Source organism: Miniopterus schreibersii, assembly GCF_964146895.1.
Source record: "Miniopterus schreibersii genome assembly, chromosome: 12".
Lineage (NCBI taxonomy): Eukaryota > Metazoa > Chordata > Mammalia > Chiroptera > Miniopteridae > Miniopterus > Miniopterus schreibersii.
In genome coordinates, this window is record NC_138112.1 from 12,385,273 (window position 1) to 12,403,691 (window position 18,419).

Genomic DNA, 18,419 nt, shown 5'->3' on the forward strand with positions numbered 1-18,419 from the left:
ATAAAAGGATAGTCCATGAATAAGAGTTATCTGAAACAATAAATAGCAGAATGAGACCCATGAAACCTTTATCTGCTAGAATATTGAACAGCTTTATACAGTAACAGGTATAGAAAATATGAATAAAAGATTATTTAGATGGCAGATTTGAGAAAGAGCCAATAAGAACTTATAGAAATGAAAATTATTACAGTTGAAATTAGATGGTTAAACAATAGATTGAATACAGCTGAAGAGAGAATTAGTGAAAAGGAAGAGTCTTTAAGAATTTATCTTGGGTACGACATAGAGGGACTAAAAAAAGAAAAATATGAAGGAGTGATCATAAAAGTCCTATAATCAGTGTTTTCTCCAGTTTAATTTTAATTTTGAAAATGTAGGTTAATTGTATGGCTTATAATTAAGCAGCTATCCATATGGAATGTTGGAAGCTAGAGGTTTTTGGAATATCTTGACTAAGTTCTGTAAAATGTCTTTGTCTCTGAGTTAGATCTGAAGGAGTTGGGACTCACTGTACTAAAAGAAAAAGGGAAAGTACAGTGGGGGATAATCAGTGGATAGAGGAGCAATAAAGGGGAACTATATGAAGTCCGGAAGTTGATTTTACCTGTTGCCATTACATGCTTGCTTCTGAAATAATGTGCTGCTACTTGTGGGCATTGACAGTCTGCTTTGTTAGTCTTTGTTCACTTGTGGTCTTACGTTTTGCTGATGTTCAGGCCTGTTCTCCTTATCAAGCAATGGAATATAGTAAACTCTTGAATATCTTTAATAGATTGAAATAGTGATTAGTTTTTCTTAGAGATACTTTTAATAAAACTGCTTTCACTTTCCTAAGAATCTGATATTTCTGTTGTGCTTATTGTACCAACTTTCCAGCTTTGAATTTCAGGCTTTCTAATTTAACATATCTTTTCTTACACATTCTTATATAAACTTCTTTGACTTAATTAAGTCATCATCTATTGATCTACTCATTTGCTGTGTAGTTTTTGTGTTTTGCATCTCTATCATCATTTTCATCCCTGTTGCCACTGCTCTAGTTTGAATGCAACTTTTTAGATGTATGCCTTCCTGTTCTGAGCCTCATTTATCTCATCTATTCTGAAGTTGCGTGAATATATGTAATGGACTGAGGACAGTCCCTGGAACTAAGAACCATTTAAGGTTAGATATTATGGTTCAGGCCCTAATTTACTCTTTCCTGGGCAATTACAATAAATAATCTGTTTGTTTTTCAGCATCCTACAGCTGATGTCAGGTTAATTTTTCAAAGCACAGATTTGCTCATGGTATTCTGTTCAGTGACTCAAAGAGAATGTGTCTTTGCCATTTCTAACATTTCCTTCTGGTGGCAGAAGCTCCACTAGTGGTATTTCATGCCACCCCTTTTTCTCATTCTGTCCTTGAGGGTATGGAGGAAATGATCTGTTTTGAATTTGGAAAGAATAAACTGGGCATACTTTGTTTAGTTCTGCCTTTCCTGCTTATGGGGCAGGCTGCCTGCAGAGACCATGTGGGGAATGAGGTGAGGTGGGGGTTGGCTCAGTGCGGTCTGTACCTGGGAAAGTCTTCCTCATTGTTGGGGTTAGTTAACAGGCCCACTTGGCTTCACTGAAAGAAAAATCCTCTTCCAATTTAGTCTTTATCAGCAATAAAGGTAATTTGCTTTTTATTTCCTTTGCTCTTTATTGTAGTTCTTTACTTGTTCAGGGCCTGGATTGAAAAAAGGTGCTGCATTTTTTGTTCTCTTTTAAAGCCCTCCCGGAAAGCTGCCTGCAAATAGAGTCCAAACACATTAGATTGGACTCTTTCTCATAGGTAATTTGTACCTCAGCCAAACTAGGTTAATTACTTTCCTTCATATTTCTGTGCAAATTCCTTCTCTGAATTTTTGTTCATCTGATTATTTCTGAGTGAATTTCCCCTCTCTCTGTATGTCTGCATCTTGTTTATCTTTCAATGCCTGACTTAATATATAATATAAAAATTTTCCTATTCTCTTTGAAATAAATTTCTTCTTCCTTTATGTTTTCATAGCACTTTATTTGCTCCTTGTATAGTACATGTAGTTTTCTGTAAAGTTCTGTAATTTAATAGTCTTAATCCTATTTCCCTTATGAGATTATAAGCTTTTTGAGAACCTGTTTTGTTTATATTTGTATCTTCTTGAGCAGCTGGTATAATACACTCTGTGTATAGTAGGTGCTTTTTTATTTTTTGTTCATTTGAAATTGTAGAAGATTTATTATTCTTCTCCCCATGATTTTACCTTGTTGCTCCTTAAATCCCTGGATTTAGTTCTGAAGTTCATAATTTTGTAATTTTTGATTTTTGCTTCAGTAAGAATTCAGATTGTTGTGTGCAGAAGTAAACCATTGAGACGAGTGACTGAGACGAGGCAATTTTCAAATATCTGCACACCAGTTTGAGTGTCTTGTCCTTTGCACGGCATCATATTCTTAACAGTTGGCCCTAGCCTTAGAACCAAATGTTAATTCTGATAACAGGAGTGGGGATAAAGTGAACAAAATGGGAAGAAGTCTAAAATGATGGCCCCTTAACTGAAGCTTTGGTGTGAAGCACATTGATTTTATATTCTTCTTGATTTTGAGGGTATCATTTCTTTGTTTTACTAGGCTAGTGTTTTCAAAATGTGGATTATGAAATTAATTTATTGTAATCAGCATTTAAAAATATAAGATATCAGCATGTATTCCATGTAATAAAGATACATTTTGTTCTGGAGATACACAGATGCATAAACACACGCACACACACAATCTCTCTTTAGGTCAAGGTCCCAAAAACATTTGAAAACCAATGCTCAAGGTTGTATCTGTGTCCTCTGGGTGTCTTATCCCCACATTGTGCTATAAGTTATAGACCTATAGCACGTGCCTTTAGACCCATTCTGTAGTGTTAAAGAGATGCATACCAACTTTTCATTCTTCTTTTATAAGCAGGGGATCACCCCACCCCAGTCCTTGGCTTTGTGTGGTGAGACTGGCTTCATTCTCCCATTTCAGGAGGAGCACTTTTAGTGTTTATCTTACATAAATTGAACTAAAGGACTATCACTTTCTGCTTTGCACATAGAGCCCTGAAGGGCTGTGGCTTTAGTTCTACTTACTGCTTTACATTTCTCTTCTATTCTGGGCCACAGAATTGTTTATCTTGCTTTGAACTCAAGTATGTTTTATATTTTGTATATCTTTTCTTTTTGTCCTGAGCAGGGAGATGATTGGAACTTCACTGAGCCATTTTGACTAGAAGGCCTGAGAGTGTTTTACAGATTGATTCATGTTGATATATTTTATTTCTTTGTCATTCCTTTTAATCACTGTATAGTCTTTAATTGTCAATGACATACTATAAATATTCATTCCTTTTGGGTATCTGTGGACATTTACCTTTTTTGCTGTTTTCACTGTTACAAATATGGTTAAATGAAGGTCCTTATACAGTGGTGCCTTGGTTTTTGAATGTAATCTGTTCTGGAAGACCGTTTGAGTTCTGAAACATTCAAAAACCAAGGTGCGGCTTCCCATAGAAAGTAATGCAAAATGGATTAATCCATCCCAGACCTTTAAAATCAACCCCTAAAAACAGCAATTTAACATGAATTTTACTATCTAATGATACCACAGATCCATAAAATGATACACAATGAAAGCAAAAAAACAATATACTGTACTGTAGAAGCAATAATAAATAAACACAATGTAAAAATAGTACTGTAGATGATAAAAATGAAAATGTAATTTTTTCTTACCTGCAATTGTGGTTTGGATGGGGGATTCCCTTCAATAATTACAACAGGTGACTGTTCTTCAGGTGTTCTGTGGTCCTCTTCCAGAATCACAATAGGTGACTTGTTCAGGTGGTCTGTAGCCCTCTTCATAATCACTGTAGGTGACTCCTCTCCTGCCATTCCTTCCCTTGATATTTTTATACCATGGACACCAGGTTCAGACTCACTGGATCCTTTCTTCACTAAAAATTTTTCACTTGACATTTGCTTTTTCCGATGTTTTAAAATTTGTCTAAAGTGAGACACAGCATTATCATTGAAAGTGTTAGTGGCGTGACAGCAGCTTTATCAGGGTGATAGTTTTCAACAAAAATTTGCACTTCAACCCATTTTGCACACGTTTCTTTGATCAGTGCAATAGAAACACTTTCTCTTCCCTCCTCCACCTTCGAAGACAGTTCCTCAGTTGGCACCTGTTGCTGCTCCGTCAGAACATTTGGAAGGTCTTCTGTAGGGAGTTCAGTCCTGTGGCCCCCACTAACCCCTCCACATCATCACTACTCACTTCCAAGCCCGTGGACTTTCCCAGAGACACAGTATCCTCAGCAATAGGAGCATCCTCTTCAACACCCTCAAATACACGTTCAGGGACAGCTTCTGGCCACAATTTCTTCCATGCTGACTTCATTGTTCTGTGAGACATACCCCTCTGTGCTTTGTCTATGAGATGTAAGCAATGTAGGATATTGAATTGATTCTTCCAGAGCTCTCTGAGGGTTAGCTCTGTGTCCGAGGTCACCTCAAAGCACCTTTGGAACAGTCCTTTGGTGTAAAGCTTCTTAAAATTAGATAAGACCTACTGGACCATGGGCTGGATGAGTGGAGTCATGTTGGGGGACAAAAACTTTACATTGATCAAACTGAACTCTTCCATCAACTCGTTTTCCCAGCCTGGAGGGTGAGCTGGAGCATTATCCATAATAAGCAGGCGCTTCATTGGAAGATTTCTGTCTTGGAGGTATTTTTTTACCCTTGGCCTGAACCCTTCGTGAACCCACTCAGTAAAAAATGGCCTGGTTACCCAGGCTTTGCTGTTTGCCCTCCACATCACATGCAGTTTGCTTTTTATGACATTGTTTTTCTTAGATATCCTGGGGTTCTCAGAGTGGTAGACTAGCAAAGGTTTCAACTTAAAATCCCCGCTTGCATTCCCACAAAATAAAAGGATTAGCTGTCTTTCATGGGCTTGTGTCCTGGCAATGATTTCTCCTCCTTTGTTATGTAGGTCCTCTGGCATTTTCTTCCAAAAGAGGCATGTCTCATCACAGTTGAACACTTTTTGGGGAAGGAAACTCTCTGCCTCTACATAATCTTTAAATTCCAAAACAAATTGGTCGGCGTCTTCTCTGTTGGCACTGGCAGCTTCACCATGTCTCGCCATACTGTGTATGCCACTTCTCCTCTTAAACTTTTCAAACCATCCTTTACTTGCCTTGAAAATATCACTCTCAGCACTTGTTCCAGGGGTGTTTTGATGAGGTCAGCATGCAAATGTAAAGCTTTTTCACAAATCATGCTCTCAGAAATGCTGTCACTGGCCAACTGTTTTTCATTTATCCATATGAAAGGCAATTTTCCCACTTCTTCAATTGTCTGTGTTCTTTGTCTTGTGTTTTAACACTTCTTGCAACATTGGCTCCTTTAATGGCTTCTTTATTTTTTAAGATGGTACAAATTGTAGATTTGGCCATACCAAACGGCATTGCCAGATTACATACACGGACACCACTTTCATGTTTGGAAGTAATTTCCTTCTTCACCTCTATTGTTGTTCTGTTAATGGTTTTCTTGGCTTTGTAGCTTTTATCCATTTCTCACAGCAAGGGGTGATTGGCAGAGGGCTTCTGAGATGACATGAACACAGATTGATTGCACACGGTCACAAAAACAAATTGGTTGCAAGAGTGCTCCTGAGATGAGATGAGCACAGGTTGATTGCACACAGTCACCGAATAAGCCCAAATATTACCTCCACGTTGCGCGGTGCTCAGGACTCAACAGCCAACAGCTAGGCCTCAGGATCTTGCCCTCAGCGGGAGCCGCGTGGCATATTCGACTTCCGAGGCATATTTGAAAACTGAAGCATTTACTTCCAGGTTTACGGCATTTGTTAACCAAAATATTCTTCAACGTTCTAAAACAGAGGTACCACTGTATATAAGGTGGAGTCAAAGCAGGTTTTACAGTTGTGAATGTGCAAAACACAGAGTTTATTCTTATATTCTTATTATTATATTTTCCACATGAACAACTGTAAACCTGCTTTTGCCCCACCCTGTATTTTTTCTCATGCACATGTGTTCAAATTTCTGCAGGGTGCATATCTAGAAGTGAAATTGCTGTTATCAAGTATGCACCTGCCCTAGCTGGTTTGGCTCAGTGGTTAAAGCATCGGCCTGAGGAGTGAAGGGTTCCAGATTCGATCCCAGCCAGGGCACATACCTTGGTTGCAGGCTCGGTCCCGGCCCTGGTTGGGGCACGTGTGGGAGGCAACCAATCAATGTGTCTCTCTCACATCGATATTTCTCTCTCTCTCCCCCCCACCCTCTCTGAAAAGCAATGGGAAAAATATCCTCAGGTGAGGATTAAAAAATAGAATAAAGTATGCACCTATCTTTTATAAGTACTTGCAAAGAGATTATAACAATTTATACTGCCCAAGCAATGTATGTTCTTGTACCATACTAAGTATTTGTATTGTCAGACTTTAAGATTTTTGTCATGCTAATTAATAGATGAGGAACAGTATTTTATTGTTTTTATCTGTGTCTATCTGATTACTACGAGAGAGCTTTTTATGTTTTTTGGTTGTTCAGCGATTTCTTAAACTATGAACTGCTTGCTTATGTTTTTTGCTTATTTTTCTTGTTGAGTTTTCTTTTTCTTTCCAATTTGTAGTAGTTTTTTTACATATTCAATCTTTTTTCATTAGTATGTTTTCAGATAGTATCTTGTAATTTGTCTAGCCTGTTGTCAGTTGTCCTCCTCAGTTCATAGTTCCAGCCTTTATTATCCTGTTGAGTATCTGATGTGTTTCTCTTTGAGTGTCTAGATAAGGCCACTGGCAGAAATTCCTTGATTATAGATACTGTGAGGTTTTGCAGTAGAGGTGACAGAGTCTTTTTTGGTACAGAAATCTGTCTTTTGAAGATTCTTTACTTTTTTGTCAGCTCATGGATACATTTTAAAAGCCTTTTAAAAAAATAATTTTATTCACCATTTTTCTGTTTGTTAGCATAGTTGACCATTTTACTGGAAATGACCATTTAACTCTTTCTCTTCTTCTCCATCTAATTGCTGTTACTAGTTCTAGCATTTCCTGACTTCCTAAGGTCATGTTAGGACCCTCTGATATGTGGCTCTGTAGCACCCTTTACCTTTATAGCACTTACCTAGTTGTCTCTCCCTTTTCTCTAGACCATATTTTCTTTGATGACAAGGACTGTGCCTGGCTTATTCATTATAGCCCCCTTGCCCAGCATAGTGCTTGGAACACAGGAGTCACAAGAATTGTGACTAGACTTCCATCATCTCTTCCCTGACTATCGCTGCCATCTTCTGACTGGGTTCCTGCCTGTGACCTTGCACTTCTTCACTCTTTCCTCCACTCTGAAACAAGCCTGCTCTTTGTGTAATAGGAAGCCACTTTCTTTCATGGCTCACTGTTGCCCCAGAATAAAACCTTAACAGCAGTTTAAAATGGTTAATGTGGCCTAGTCCCTGATTATTGCACAGCCTCATCTCTTAGGCATATTAATTGCTATATCTTCTGTATCTAGTACAGTTCTGATTCATAGCAGGCATTTAATGGAAGCATTGGGTGAATGTTGCTTTAGATGTTATTTCCTGAAAGTTGCAGAAGAGTATGTCTTAAGAATGTTTTAAATATTTGTCCAAGGTGACAACTGTTAACTGAATCTGAGACACGTTATTTATTAATGCATTTTATAGTGGAATTACTTTTAAATTATGACTCTGAAAATGTTTTGTTCTAGTCCAGGCTGCTGGAAAGAGAGTTGAATCCATACTGGAAGGATGGTGGGACAGGTCTTCCACCAGAAGACTGTAATACGTCATCAGTTACTAAAGGTATTGTTGTATTTTAGTTGTAGCGACCCAGGCATTTCTTATAACTTGGTATTCCTAAGGCAGTGAACTGAGTTTGTTGGTAGATTGGCAAGATGTATTATGAATTTCAAAAATGCTTAATAACCAAATCAGATTTTGAGATTTAATAAATCTGAATTTTATAACTGGTTATTTTAATATTTCTGCTTGATACTGTAATTTTGATCAAGTCCGTAATTATCTGTTTGTGTCTATATTTGAAAAACAACTCTAAGTGTATTGATTATCTCCTGTGAAATTTGTATAGCTTCATATTATGAGCATCTATGGATTATTACTAAACGTTCAGTTTACATATGACAAAAAATGATAAAATGTTTGCAGTCTTTGAAGCCTTATTTAAATTATTAGTAATTGGGAAGATGATATACTTGGGAGCAAATGGATTACATTTTTATATTTATTAGTGATTTTTAATTTGAGTTTTTATTTTGAATGGGTTGATACAAAGTATGATTCTGTGAGGAAATAATGTGTTGGTTTGTTACATTCTATAACAAAATGTAAAATGTATTAACTGAAATTTCATGAAAATGTATAAACATTAAAGATGTGATTTTATATATTCAGAAATTCTACTTTTCCAGCATTCATAAAATTTGTATTGACCTTAAGATAGTGCTGTTACTTTCCAGCAGATGGAAACAACATGTAAGCATGACATAATTATACCTGATGCTATAATTAAAAAAAATACTTATATGCCAATTTAGTGTTGCATTGACAACTCAACTAAAAGTTTATTGAACTACAGTTAACCCAGTGTGCAGATAATACTATTGTGAATCATGATGTTAGGCACTCAAATATATGTTGAATTTTAAACACATTTATGATTATGTTCAAGAAAAATATTTAATTTTATACTTTAGAAGTGACTTTACTAGCAATAAGTAAATATTAATTCTGTTATACCACATGAAAAGTATAACTGACATTTAATATTGAAATTTAGTTTCAGTAGTAGAAGATGGTGGATTAAGCTGGCTAAGGAAGTCTTACCAAAGAATGAAGGAACAAGCTGAAAAACAAAATAGAAATTTTGAAGACATTGTAGCTGAAAGATATGGGGTGAGTATTCATATTAAGGAGACGTGTTATTTTCAGAGTTATGTAGGAAATTAAGTTCATTAACTTTGTCAGTGTTTAGTGCCATGAAACACTTTTGAATTGATTTGGTATTAAATTTTAAATGTATATACTGTTGAAGCCATTTTCTGCTTTTCATTATTATGTAAATTTAAGTAACATTTTTATTGACATAAAGAATATAAAACACAAGTACCTAAAATTTAAATGTGTGCATGTTTAATGTAAAAATAACATTTTCTCATTGTGAGGAAAATGCAAATAATACAAGAAAGTCTCCATAGTATACCTCTGGAGATAACACTGTTGAAATTTTGATATATTTCAGTATTTCTCCCCAGAATTTTTGTTATATTTCAGAATTTTGGAATACAACTTTTTAAAAGAGTATATACATGTGTATATGTCTGTGAGTGTGTGTGTGTCTGTGTGTGTAGCCAGCTGGTGCCATACATTGTTATTATAATATTATTGACTATACTTTACATCCCTGTAACTATTTTTATAACTGCCAACTTGTACTTCTTAATCCCTTTACCTTTTTCATCCATCTGGCAACCATCAGTTTGTTCTCTGTATCAATGAGTCTGTTTTTGTTCTGTTTGTTTATTTTGTGTTTAGATTCCACATATAAGTGAAATCATATGGTATTTGTCTTTCTCTTTTTGGCTTATTTCGCTTAGCATGATACCCCTCTAGGTCCATCCATGTTGTCACAGGTGGCAAGATTTCACTCTTCTATTTGATAATGGCTACTAGCCTTATCAGGGGATTACTCTGTAAGTTATATAAATATCTAATCACTGTGTTGTACACCTGAAACTAATGTAATAGTGAATGTCAACTGTAATTTAAAAAAAAATAAATTAAAAAAAATAGGAGTCATTTGAAGAATGCCAGAATGGTTCAACGTTAGGAAATCTATTAATGCAATTCATCTCAAATTACTGAATTTATATCTTTATGTATATGGCCTTTTGTTTTCTTTTTATGTTATTTTTATTAAGTTTTGATAGGGATAATTATAAGTTTATTGTTTGGATTGTGACATTTTATATAATTTCTTAATTCTTTAGAACAGTTAAGAATCATAGATGAAGGCATTTTGACATAGTAGTTAAAAATATTGGTTATATAGTCATATGGTCCTGAATTTCAGTATCAGGTTGGTTGCTTTATTGCTTTGTAACCTTAGCTTCATTCTTTTTTCCCTATTTTAAAAACATGACTATTAGTATCAATCTCATAGAATTGTTGGGAACATTAATAATTATTTGAGTGCTTTTCATGTGCTAGGCACTGTTAAAATACTTTGTGTGATTATTTAATACAACAGTATGATTATTCTTGTTTTGCAAATGAGGAAACTGAGGCAGACACAGGTTAAATAACTTAACCAAGATTATATGGTCAGTACATAGATTTGACCTTAGGTAGTATTCTTAGAGCCTACTTAAATTAGGCAAACAATGTAATATAATAAGCATTGGGTAAATTGTGGTAATTGCTGTTTTGTTGTCTTTATTTGATCACATTTTATTGAATCTAAGAAGCCACTAAGTATAGCTGCCTATGAGGAGGTACTTTCATAAAGAAAATATTTCCCCCACCTCATTGCCATCATTTCTATTCTATTTACGTTGTCATTGAGTTTAAGAAATAAGTTAAATCTATATTTTAAAAATAATGAAAAAAAATGAAATGTTATGGATTATCTCTGTCTAGTGCAAGGTAATAACTTCAGTGTGTTTTGATTCCCCACCTCACCTCTCAGATTTTATTGAAATAATTTGAAATTTTAATTCCAGTTTGTTATAAATTTAAAAATATGCATCTTATTCTTGACAATTTTATTAAACCTCACAACTGTAAGAACAGTTATTTAGACTTACTCATTACATTTGCCATTTCGTTTATAGCCTTCCTTTTTTCAGTGATCTTTGCCCTAATTCATTTATGGCTTAGTTTACTGATCCTGAGTAATTTCCTCCCCAGAATTAGTAAACGATTTGCTTTCTGATTTTTTGCATTTTTGAAAATGATTTTCTTTTGTCAATACTAGGGTAGTGTAGTTGATTGTGAATTGAACTCTATGTATAGAATTGTCTTATAATTTTAAAAAAAATTGATATTTATTCCATTATCTTATTGCATTTAGAATTATAGATGAGAAGTTGTTAACAGTCTTACTTTCTTCCCTTTGTAGGTAATGTGTTCTTTATTTACCTACTCCCATCTGTTTACATGACTATACTTATTCTCTCCTTCCTCTGATCCAGCGGTTTTGAAGAATTCTTTTTTATGTGAATGTTGAGACTCAGGAATTAGGGTTTTTAATGTATGAGTCTTTTTATGCTTCACTTTCTTCCCTCCTATGGATATTGGATGAGCCCTTTGGATCTGGAAAATTAGCTGGGGAAATTTTATTATATTTTGTTAGTCTTTGCTCTTTCTTTCTGTAAGTACTCGTACATGCATGTTAAATTATTTCAGAATTAAGTGTCCTTGTTTCTTTTTTCCTTATAATGTATTTATTTACTGTCTTTTCTTACATATTGAGACTTCCTGGGCTACTGTTGAATTCACAAATTTGGATCTTGCTCCTCCACTCACAAATTCTGTTCCTCCACTCACTGTATCTGTGTGTTTATAGACACACAGTTTTTATTTACAAGTCTTTCTTGTTCTTGAACTCTGCTTTTTTCATGGAATCTGTTATGTTTTAGCAATGCAGCAACCTCTTGAATCTCAGTGACAGTAGGAATTATTTTTTTAAAAAAGCATTTCTTTTTTGTTTTCTGTATTGTGTATTTTACTAAATGGTTCCTTTTCAGTTTCCAGATTTTTTTTTTATTTGGTAATTTTTCATTGATTAATCATATTTTAAAAATTATTTAATTTTGGGTAGTGTATTAGTTTGCTAGGGCTGCCATAACAAAGTTCTGCAGACTGGATGACTTAAACAACAGAAATTTGTTTTTTCTCAGTTCAGGAGAACGGAAGTCCAAGATCTAGATGGCAGCAAGTTTGGTTTCTTCTGAGGCCTCTTTTCTTGGCATGTAAATGCCTGCTTTCCCGCTGTGTCTCACATTTTATATTCACTTTGTGTGCATCCCTAGTATCTTCTTGTGTGTCCAAATTTTCTTACAAGGACATTAGTCAGATTGGATTAGGGCTTAACCTAATGACCTCATTTTAACTTACTCACCTTTTTATTTATTTTATTTTGTTTTATTATTTTTTTAATATATCTTTATTGATTTTAGAGAGAGGAAAGAAGAGGGAGAGAGAGAGATAGAAACATCAGTGATGAGAGAGTCATTGATCGGCTGCCTCCTGCACACCCCTGACTGGGGATCAAGCCCACAACCTGGGCATGTGCCCTGACCGGGAATCGAACCCCGATCGCTTGGATCCTACGTCGATGCTCAACCGCTGAGCCATGCCCGGCCAGGTTACTCACCTTTTTGAAAGACCGTTTCCCTGTGGGTCACATTCTGAGGTACTCTGGGTTAGAACTTCAACATGTGACTTTGGTTGAGGGGTCATGGTTTAGCCCATATCGGGTAGGATGACTGTATGGGTCTTTTTTTTTTTTTTTTTTTTACCTCTTTGCTGGGTTTTTCTTTCATTGTGCTAATAACGTTGCATCATGGCACAGTGGCATATGGGGTACAAGTCATTGAACCTTTTTAAATTTGATGTGTCTTGTTTAATTTTTCCCCTTTTAGTCAATGGAAATATTTCAGTCGAAATTAGAAGAAGCTGAAAAAACTGCATCCACAAAAGAAGACTGTAGACGAGAACGTTGGAGGAAGCCAGTATATTCAGATAAAGCACAAAGCAGTGAAGAAAGTAGAAAATCAGACTTGATAAAATATAATAAAAGTTCAAGGGATAGACATAGTTCAACAGATATTACAAAAAGTAAAGATAAGTTTGGTGGTGATGAAAAAGATAATAGATCTGGATCTTCAGAAGTGTATGGAAGAGACTCCAACTCAAGGCAAAATCAGGAGTCGTCTTCTCTTGGAAATTTGAGACCTAAATTCATAAGGCCCTCTGATGACGATGAACGGTCATGCCATCGCAGGGGCAGAAATTTTGAACCACCCAGTTTGTCTTCAACACTGGTTGCTCAGGGTTCTGTGCATTGTGGTTTTCGAAAACCCACAGAGAACAGTGAAGAAAGTTCATCAGGGAGTCGATCTGATGAGAGAGAAGGAGAGAAGAAACGTTCTAATAGAAAGCCGTTAGAAACCAGTCATGGTGCGGACTATCGGCACACTGCGGAAGGTGCAAGAGAAAACTCGCGCAATGAAAGCCCCAGGGACGACTCTCTTGAAAAAGAACATCTCCAGGATGCAGAGTCTTCATTTCCTGGGTATTCTGTCATTTGTTTTTAAACTGATTAATTATTAAGTTTCAGTGGATTCAATGAACTGAATTGTATCTTTAGAACATCAGTGATTATTTAGATGTGAGTTGTGATCTCCTGTTTCTTAAACTTGATGGAAGAGATAAGATACATACATTTAACAATTCTGTTGTTTCATTTTATTGATTGAATTTTATTTCATAGTTTTATTTAACAAAAAAAGCTAGAAGAATTCAATAGCTATATTTGCTCAAAATTTGTTGCTTTTTTGCAGCCTAAAAAACTAAATGAGTTGTTAATATTTTAAAATGGCCACGCCATAAGAAATATTTTGATGTATTTTGTTACTGGTTTCATATTATTTTCAAAGGAAATCACTCAATTTTTGAGAATAATCATAATTGTAAATATCGCATGCCTATTAGGACTGGGAGACTAAAGGGAAATATGTTGCTATAACCCAAGTAAGATGTGAAAAAGGAATGTGAAAGACCCTGCACGGGGAAGCATGGCTTGTGGTGGTGGTTTTGCAGAGAGAAAAATAATCCACTTTTGATAGTTGACAGGCTTTAAAGCTAATGTTAGAGTTTTCAGAGCAAAATATAGGTAGGATAGTGGTTGTATCTATAATAATTAAGGAAGTAGGTGATACTTACTGGTTTTATTGTTCTTGTACTATTGTACTTATATATAGGGCTGGGTTAGCAGAATAGGTAACCCAGGAAGAGTGGACTCAGACCTGGGAAAACTTAATTTAGCCATAGAGGTAGGCTTGTAGGAGATAACCATGAATAGAAAATGAGTATCCAAGGGTAATGACTAAATTATACTCGAATAATCATCAGAATATGTTTAAAAATACCTCCAAATAAATGCTACACTAAAGTAAGAGGTTTTAGGAAATAAGAGAATTCAGTGGTGGCAGTAGTAGTTTTTTTTTTCTTTTTTAATTCTCACCCAAGGATATTTTTTCCATTGCTTTTCAGAGAGAGTGGAAGGGGGAGGGGAGGGAGAGGGAGAGAGGGAGAGAAACATCAATGTGAGACACATTGATTGGTTGCTTCCTGCATGTGCCCTGACCAGGGGATCAAGCCTGCAACTGAGGTACGTGCCCTTGGCCAGAATCGAACCTGGGACCCTTCAGTCTGCAGGCTGATGCTCTAACCACTGAGTTAAACAGGTTAGGGCGACAGTAGTAGGTTTAAGCGTTGTGGTTCAGGCTCATGAGTGTGGTAAATCACTGTTGTTAATGATGCCATCTGAAGCTGTGGATTATAAAGCACAGTGTTACTTTAGTGGGAGGAAGCTGGGAAATCTTAAGTAACAGGAGGCCCAGTCAAATGGACTCTGGTTCAAGGCATGGCTTTGTTCCCAGGAAACCAAAGGAGAAATCTGGTTGTGTTGACTTTATAAACATGGCAGGGATTAGAGAATATCTTAAGGCTGTGTGCATATATAATTGTCCAGGCTTTACTCCAGTACTCAGGAGGGTAGATTAATTCCAGTCCCCAGTTGCTGGTGGGATGAAGCTCTTATTTCCTGGTATCATTAGGGTTGGCTTAGCATTTGGGTAATCTGTAGGTCTTGAATTCTGTGACTGCAGCTAAGTAGAGTATATGCTGCAATCATACTCTTAGTATTCTGTCTGGTTCTCTAATGGCTTCATATTTGCACATCATATTTAAATTCTAAGCTTCTGATAGAAATATTGTAACACAGGCACTCACTAAAAGCAGTATTTTTTTGGTCTGAAAATAATGTTCTTTGTTAGCTGCATTAATTTTGATGTTACACATGGTTTGAGGCTTTCCGTGAATTCCTTGATTAACTTGAGAGGAAAAGAGCAATCTAGGAGTCATGTATGTGAAAGAAAAAAATTCCCCAGTGTGCAGAGCAGTGTAAAGGAGACCAGCGTAGGCCCTTGAAGAATGTCTATTTTTAGGGACTGAAAAGAGTTCAGTGAAGGATTATTAGAAGCTGTTTATCTGTCTCAACATTATCCTGGGTGTATGTTGAATTCTTTATAAAATGTCAGATTTCTAGGGAGCTTTAGAACTAATGAATTTTAAAACTAGGAAAAAAGAAATCATAGGATTGATTTTAGAATTAGAAGAAATCATAATCTGACTCCTGCATTATCCACATGCAGAAATTAAGGCAACGGAGGTGGTGACGTGCACAGTGTTATGCAACTAGTGTTGCCAGATTTAGCAAATTAAAAAAAAAGTAAGTCCCTTGCAATATTTGAACATGTACTAAAAAAATTTGTTGTTTACCAGAAATTAAAATTTAACCAGTTGTAATGAATTTTATCTGCAACTATATGTAACACTTAGCCATTTCCTGGGTCTTTTACAAGAGAGAACATATACAATGTAATTATATATAAAAAACTTTATATATATATATGTGACATGGTTTCACAATGTATAGACTATTCTGACCTTTTTTCCCCTAATCAGTATATCTTAAAGATCTTTTTTTACATCAGCCCATACGTATGTACTTTTTTCATTTTAAAGCCTCTTTAATATTCTATTTACAATATAATATAATACTCTATTGTAAAACTTAGGTATAAGCTAAACATTTTTCATCAGTCTTCAGTACTTTAGGTTGTTTATAGTTTGTTGCTCTTACAAATAATCTTCCCATGAATAGTTTTGTATGCGTATCTTTGCACACTATTTAAGTATAGCTGTAAAATAAATTCCAAGGAGTAGAATTACATGTTTTATCAACCAGCTTACACTCTTACCAGTCACAGCTGAGAGTGACTTTTCCCTTCCTTGCCAGTATTGTTACTGAACTTGTTAATCTTGGCCATATTCAGAATCTTTTCTTGATTTAACATTTTTTAAAGTATGGGTGAAGTTGGGCATATTTTTATAAATATTGTTCATTTTTATTTTGTTTTTGTTAGCTAGTCATGTGTTTTCCTATTTTTTGCGTTTTTTTTGTGAGAGCTCTTTATAGTTGTGATTTTACAGTTTTTTCATCATTTGTTTTCCATTTTTTTCTTTTTCTCATTCATTCTTTCACTCATCCTTAATGTGATCAGACGTCATTCTTTTTTTGGCCTTTTTAGGCCTTCTCTAAAATAGCCAAAAAGCACTCTAGTAGTGGCCCAGTTGATGAAGAACTTTAAGCGTATTATTTTTAAAAATAAAATGTGTATGTAATTTTGTTCCTTTGGAAAATATATTAGCTGCGTATTTTTAGGAATTTGAAACCTATAGTATATAATATGAACAAAAACTAAAGTGGTATCCTTAATTTAGATTTAAAAAAGTTAATATCAGGAGCTAACTCATTTTGCATCATGTTTTAACCTTTGGATGTCATTCTTGGCAGTTTGCTGTGGTAGCCTTGATGGACAAGAGAAGGATGCCGGACTCTGAAGGCTCTGAGTGTAGTCATGAGACCCTTAGACAGGAGAGACAATTGGAGAACAGATGGTGAGAAAAGATAGTTAAAGGGAAGAGACCTGTGAACACTGTCAGCAGGCAAAGAATAATTCCAGTGTAATAGACTCAAGGTTTCAGAAATGTCATTGGGCTAGAGCTCTTAATTACCTCTTCCTCAAAAGTTTTCAGTGAGAGGGGCATGTGGAGTGTGTGTGTGTTAAGAGAATACATTTTAATGTGAAAATAGGGCTGGTTGTTTTTTTTTGAATTAATTATGAAGAGGAATTCTGGAATACAGCAGTAATCTTGGGAAATGAGAAAAGCTCATACTTTTTTCTTTTTGTACAATAATTGCAGATATGGTGATGTTTCCTTTAGAGCATCTACTCATCATTGAAAATGCTTAGGGAAGGGAAGGGCTTGTTCCTTGCTGTTTTTGCAGAGCAGTGTTTTGCTCTGGTATTAGCAAGATGAAATAATGTATTCCTTAGTCGTTGTGTGCCCAAAACCTCTCATTTAATGTCTTTATTTGATGCCTGTTACTGTCCTATTAAGTATGTTAAGTGTCTATTAATATTTAAGATACTAAATATTAGACATGTTTAGAATTCTTGTATATCATCTCATTTATCCTCACCTACTACTCATCTACTAATAAACTGTTTCATTCCTGTTAGAAAATATTCCCAATTCCCAAAATGTTGTGGAGTATGAATTTCATGGCAGTGCATGTTGCCCCTTTTAAAGGTCTCTGGTGCTTCCAATTATCTTCTTGAAACTGTGAGCTTTGGTGGGATTCCAGTGTACCTTCAGCATACCCTCTCTTGATTGAATTTTTAAGTTTGTGTACTGAGAGGTGAAGGGAAGGGTAATGTTCCTCAGAAAAAGGGAAGGGTCACGTAAAATGACAAGATGAGCCTTTGGATAGATAGTAATAGAGGTCTTTGGTAGTATAATCAAGAAAATTATCATTGTAAAAGATGATTTGTAGGCCACATTTCATAGACTAAATTACGACTATGGGCTATGAGATGGTAGAGATAGAAAGTATATGTAGGAGACATGGTTAAACGAAGTGTCTCCTCACTCTACCTTTTTTTTCCTTTTAAGGTGCAGATGCTTGAATATGTTTATATTTTAATGGGAAAGAGTCATTTTTAGAAGAAGCTAATATGGAGAGATGATAGATGGAGTAATTCAGCAAGACCCCAAGATTAATTTGGATGAGTGTAGGATCTAGTGTAGTCGTACAAAGTAAAAGCATTAGCCTTGGGCGATAATGTTAAAGAAATGGAAAGTGTGGCTACAGATTGTGGGTGATGGAAGAAAATTATGGGAATTCTTTTTTGAGGACTTAGTGTTTTTCACCATATGATTCCCCAGAATGTTGGTGTTTCTTTGGGACCACAGTGAGTTTGATAGCTTCAGGAAAAAACACACAAGATGTAACAATTTGGTTCATACACAGTTCATGAAAATGAAAAGTCCTCTCATTGTTATGGCTACCGATATTAGTTTATTTTGCTTTTACCAAAAAATACTGATAAACCTTTGGAACAAAATTATCTTAAAATGATTAGTCCATGTGTACATCATGTTTGCT

The 18,419-nt window shown here is 35.4% G+C and overlaps 1 protein-coding gene across 2 annotated transcripts in view; it reads left to right on the forward strand.

Annotated features, from left to right (window-relative positions):
- Positions 1–18,419, forward strand: part of CWF19L2 (CWF19 like cell cycle control factor 2) — a 90,257-nt gene that overhangs the window by 8,584 nt on the left and 63,254 nt on the right. For both annotated transcript variants that reach the window (XM_081155536.1, XM_081155537.1), the window contains exons 6-8: positions 7,810–7,903; positions 8,898–9,013; positions 12,763–13,415. In XM_081155536.1, the coding sequence (XP_081011662.1) occupies positions 7,810–7,903; positions 8,898–9,013; positions 12,763–13,415 (863 nt within the window). The remainder of the gene's footprint in view (positions 1–7,809; positions 7,904–8,897; positions 9,014–12,762; positions 13,416–18,419) is intronic.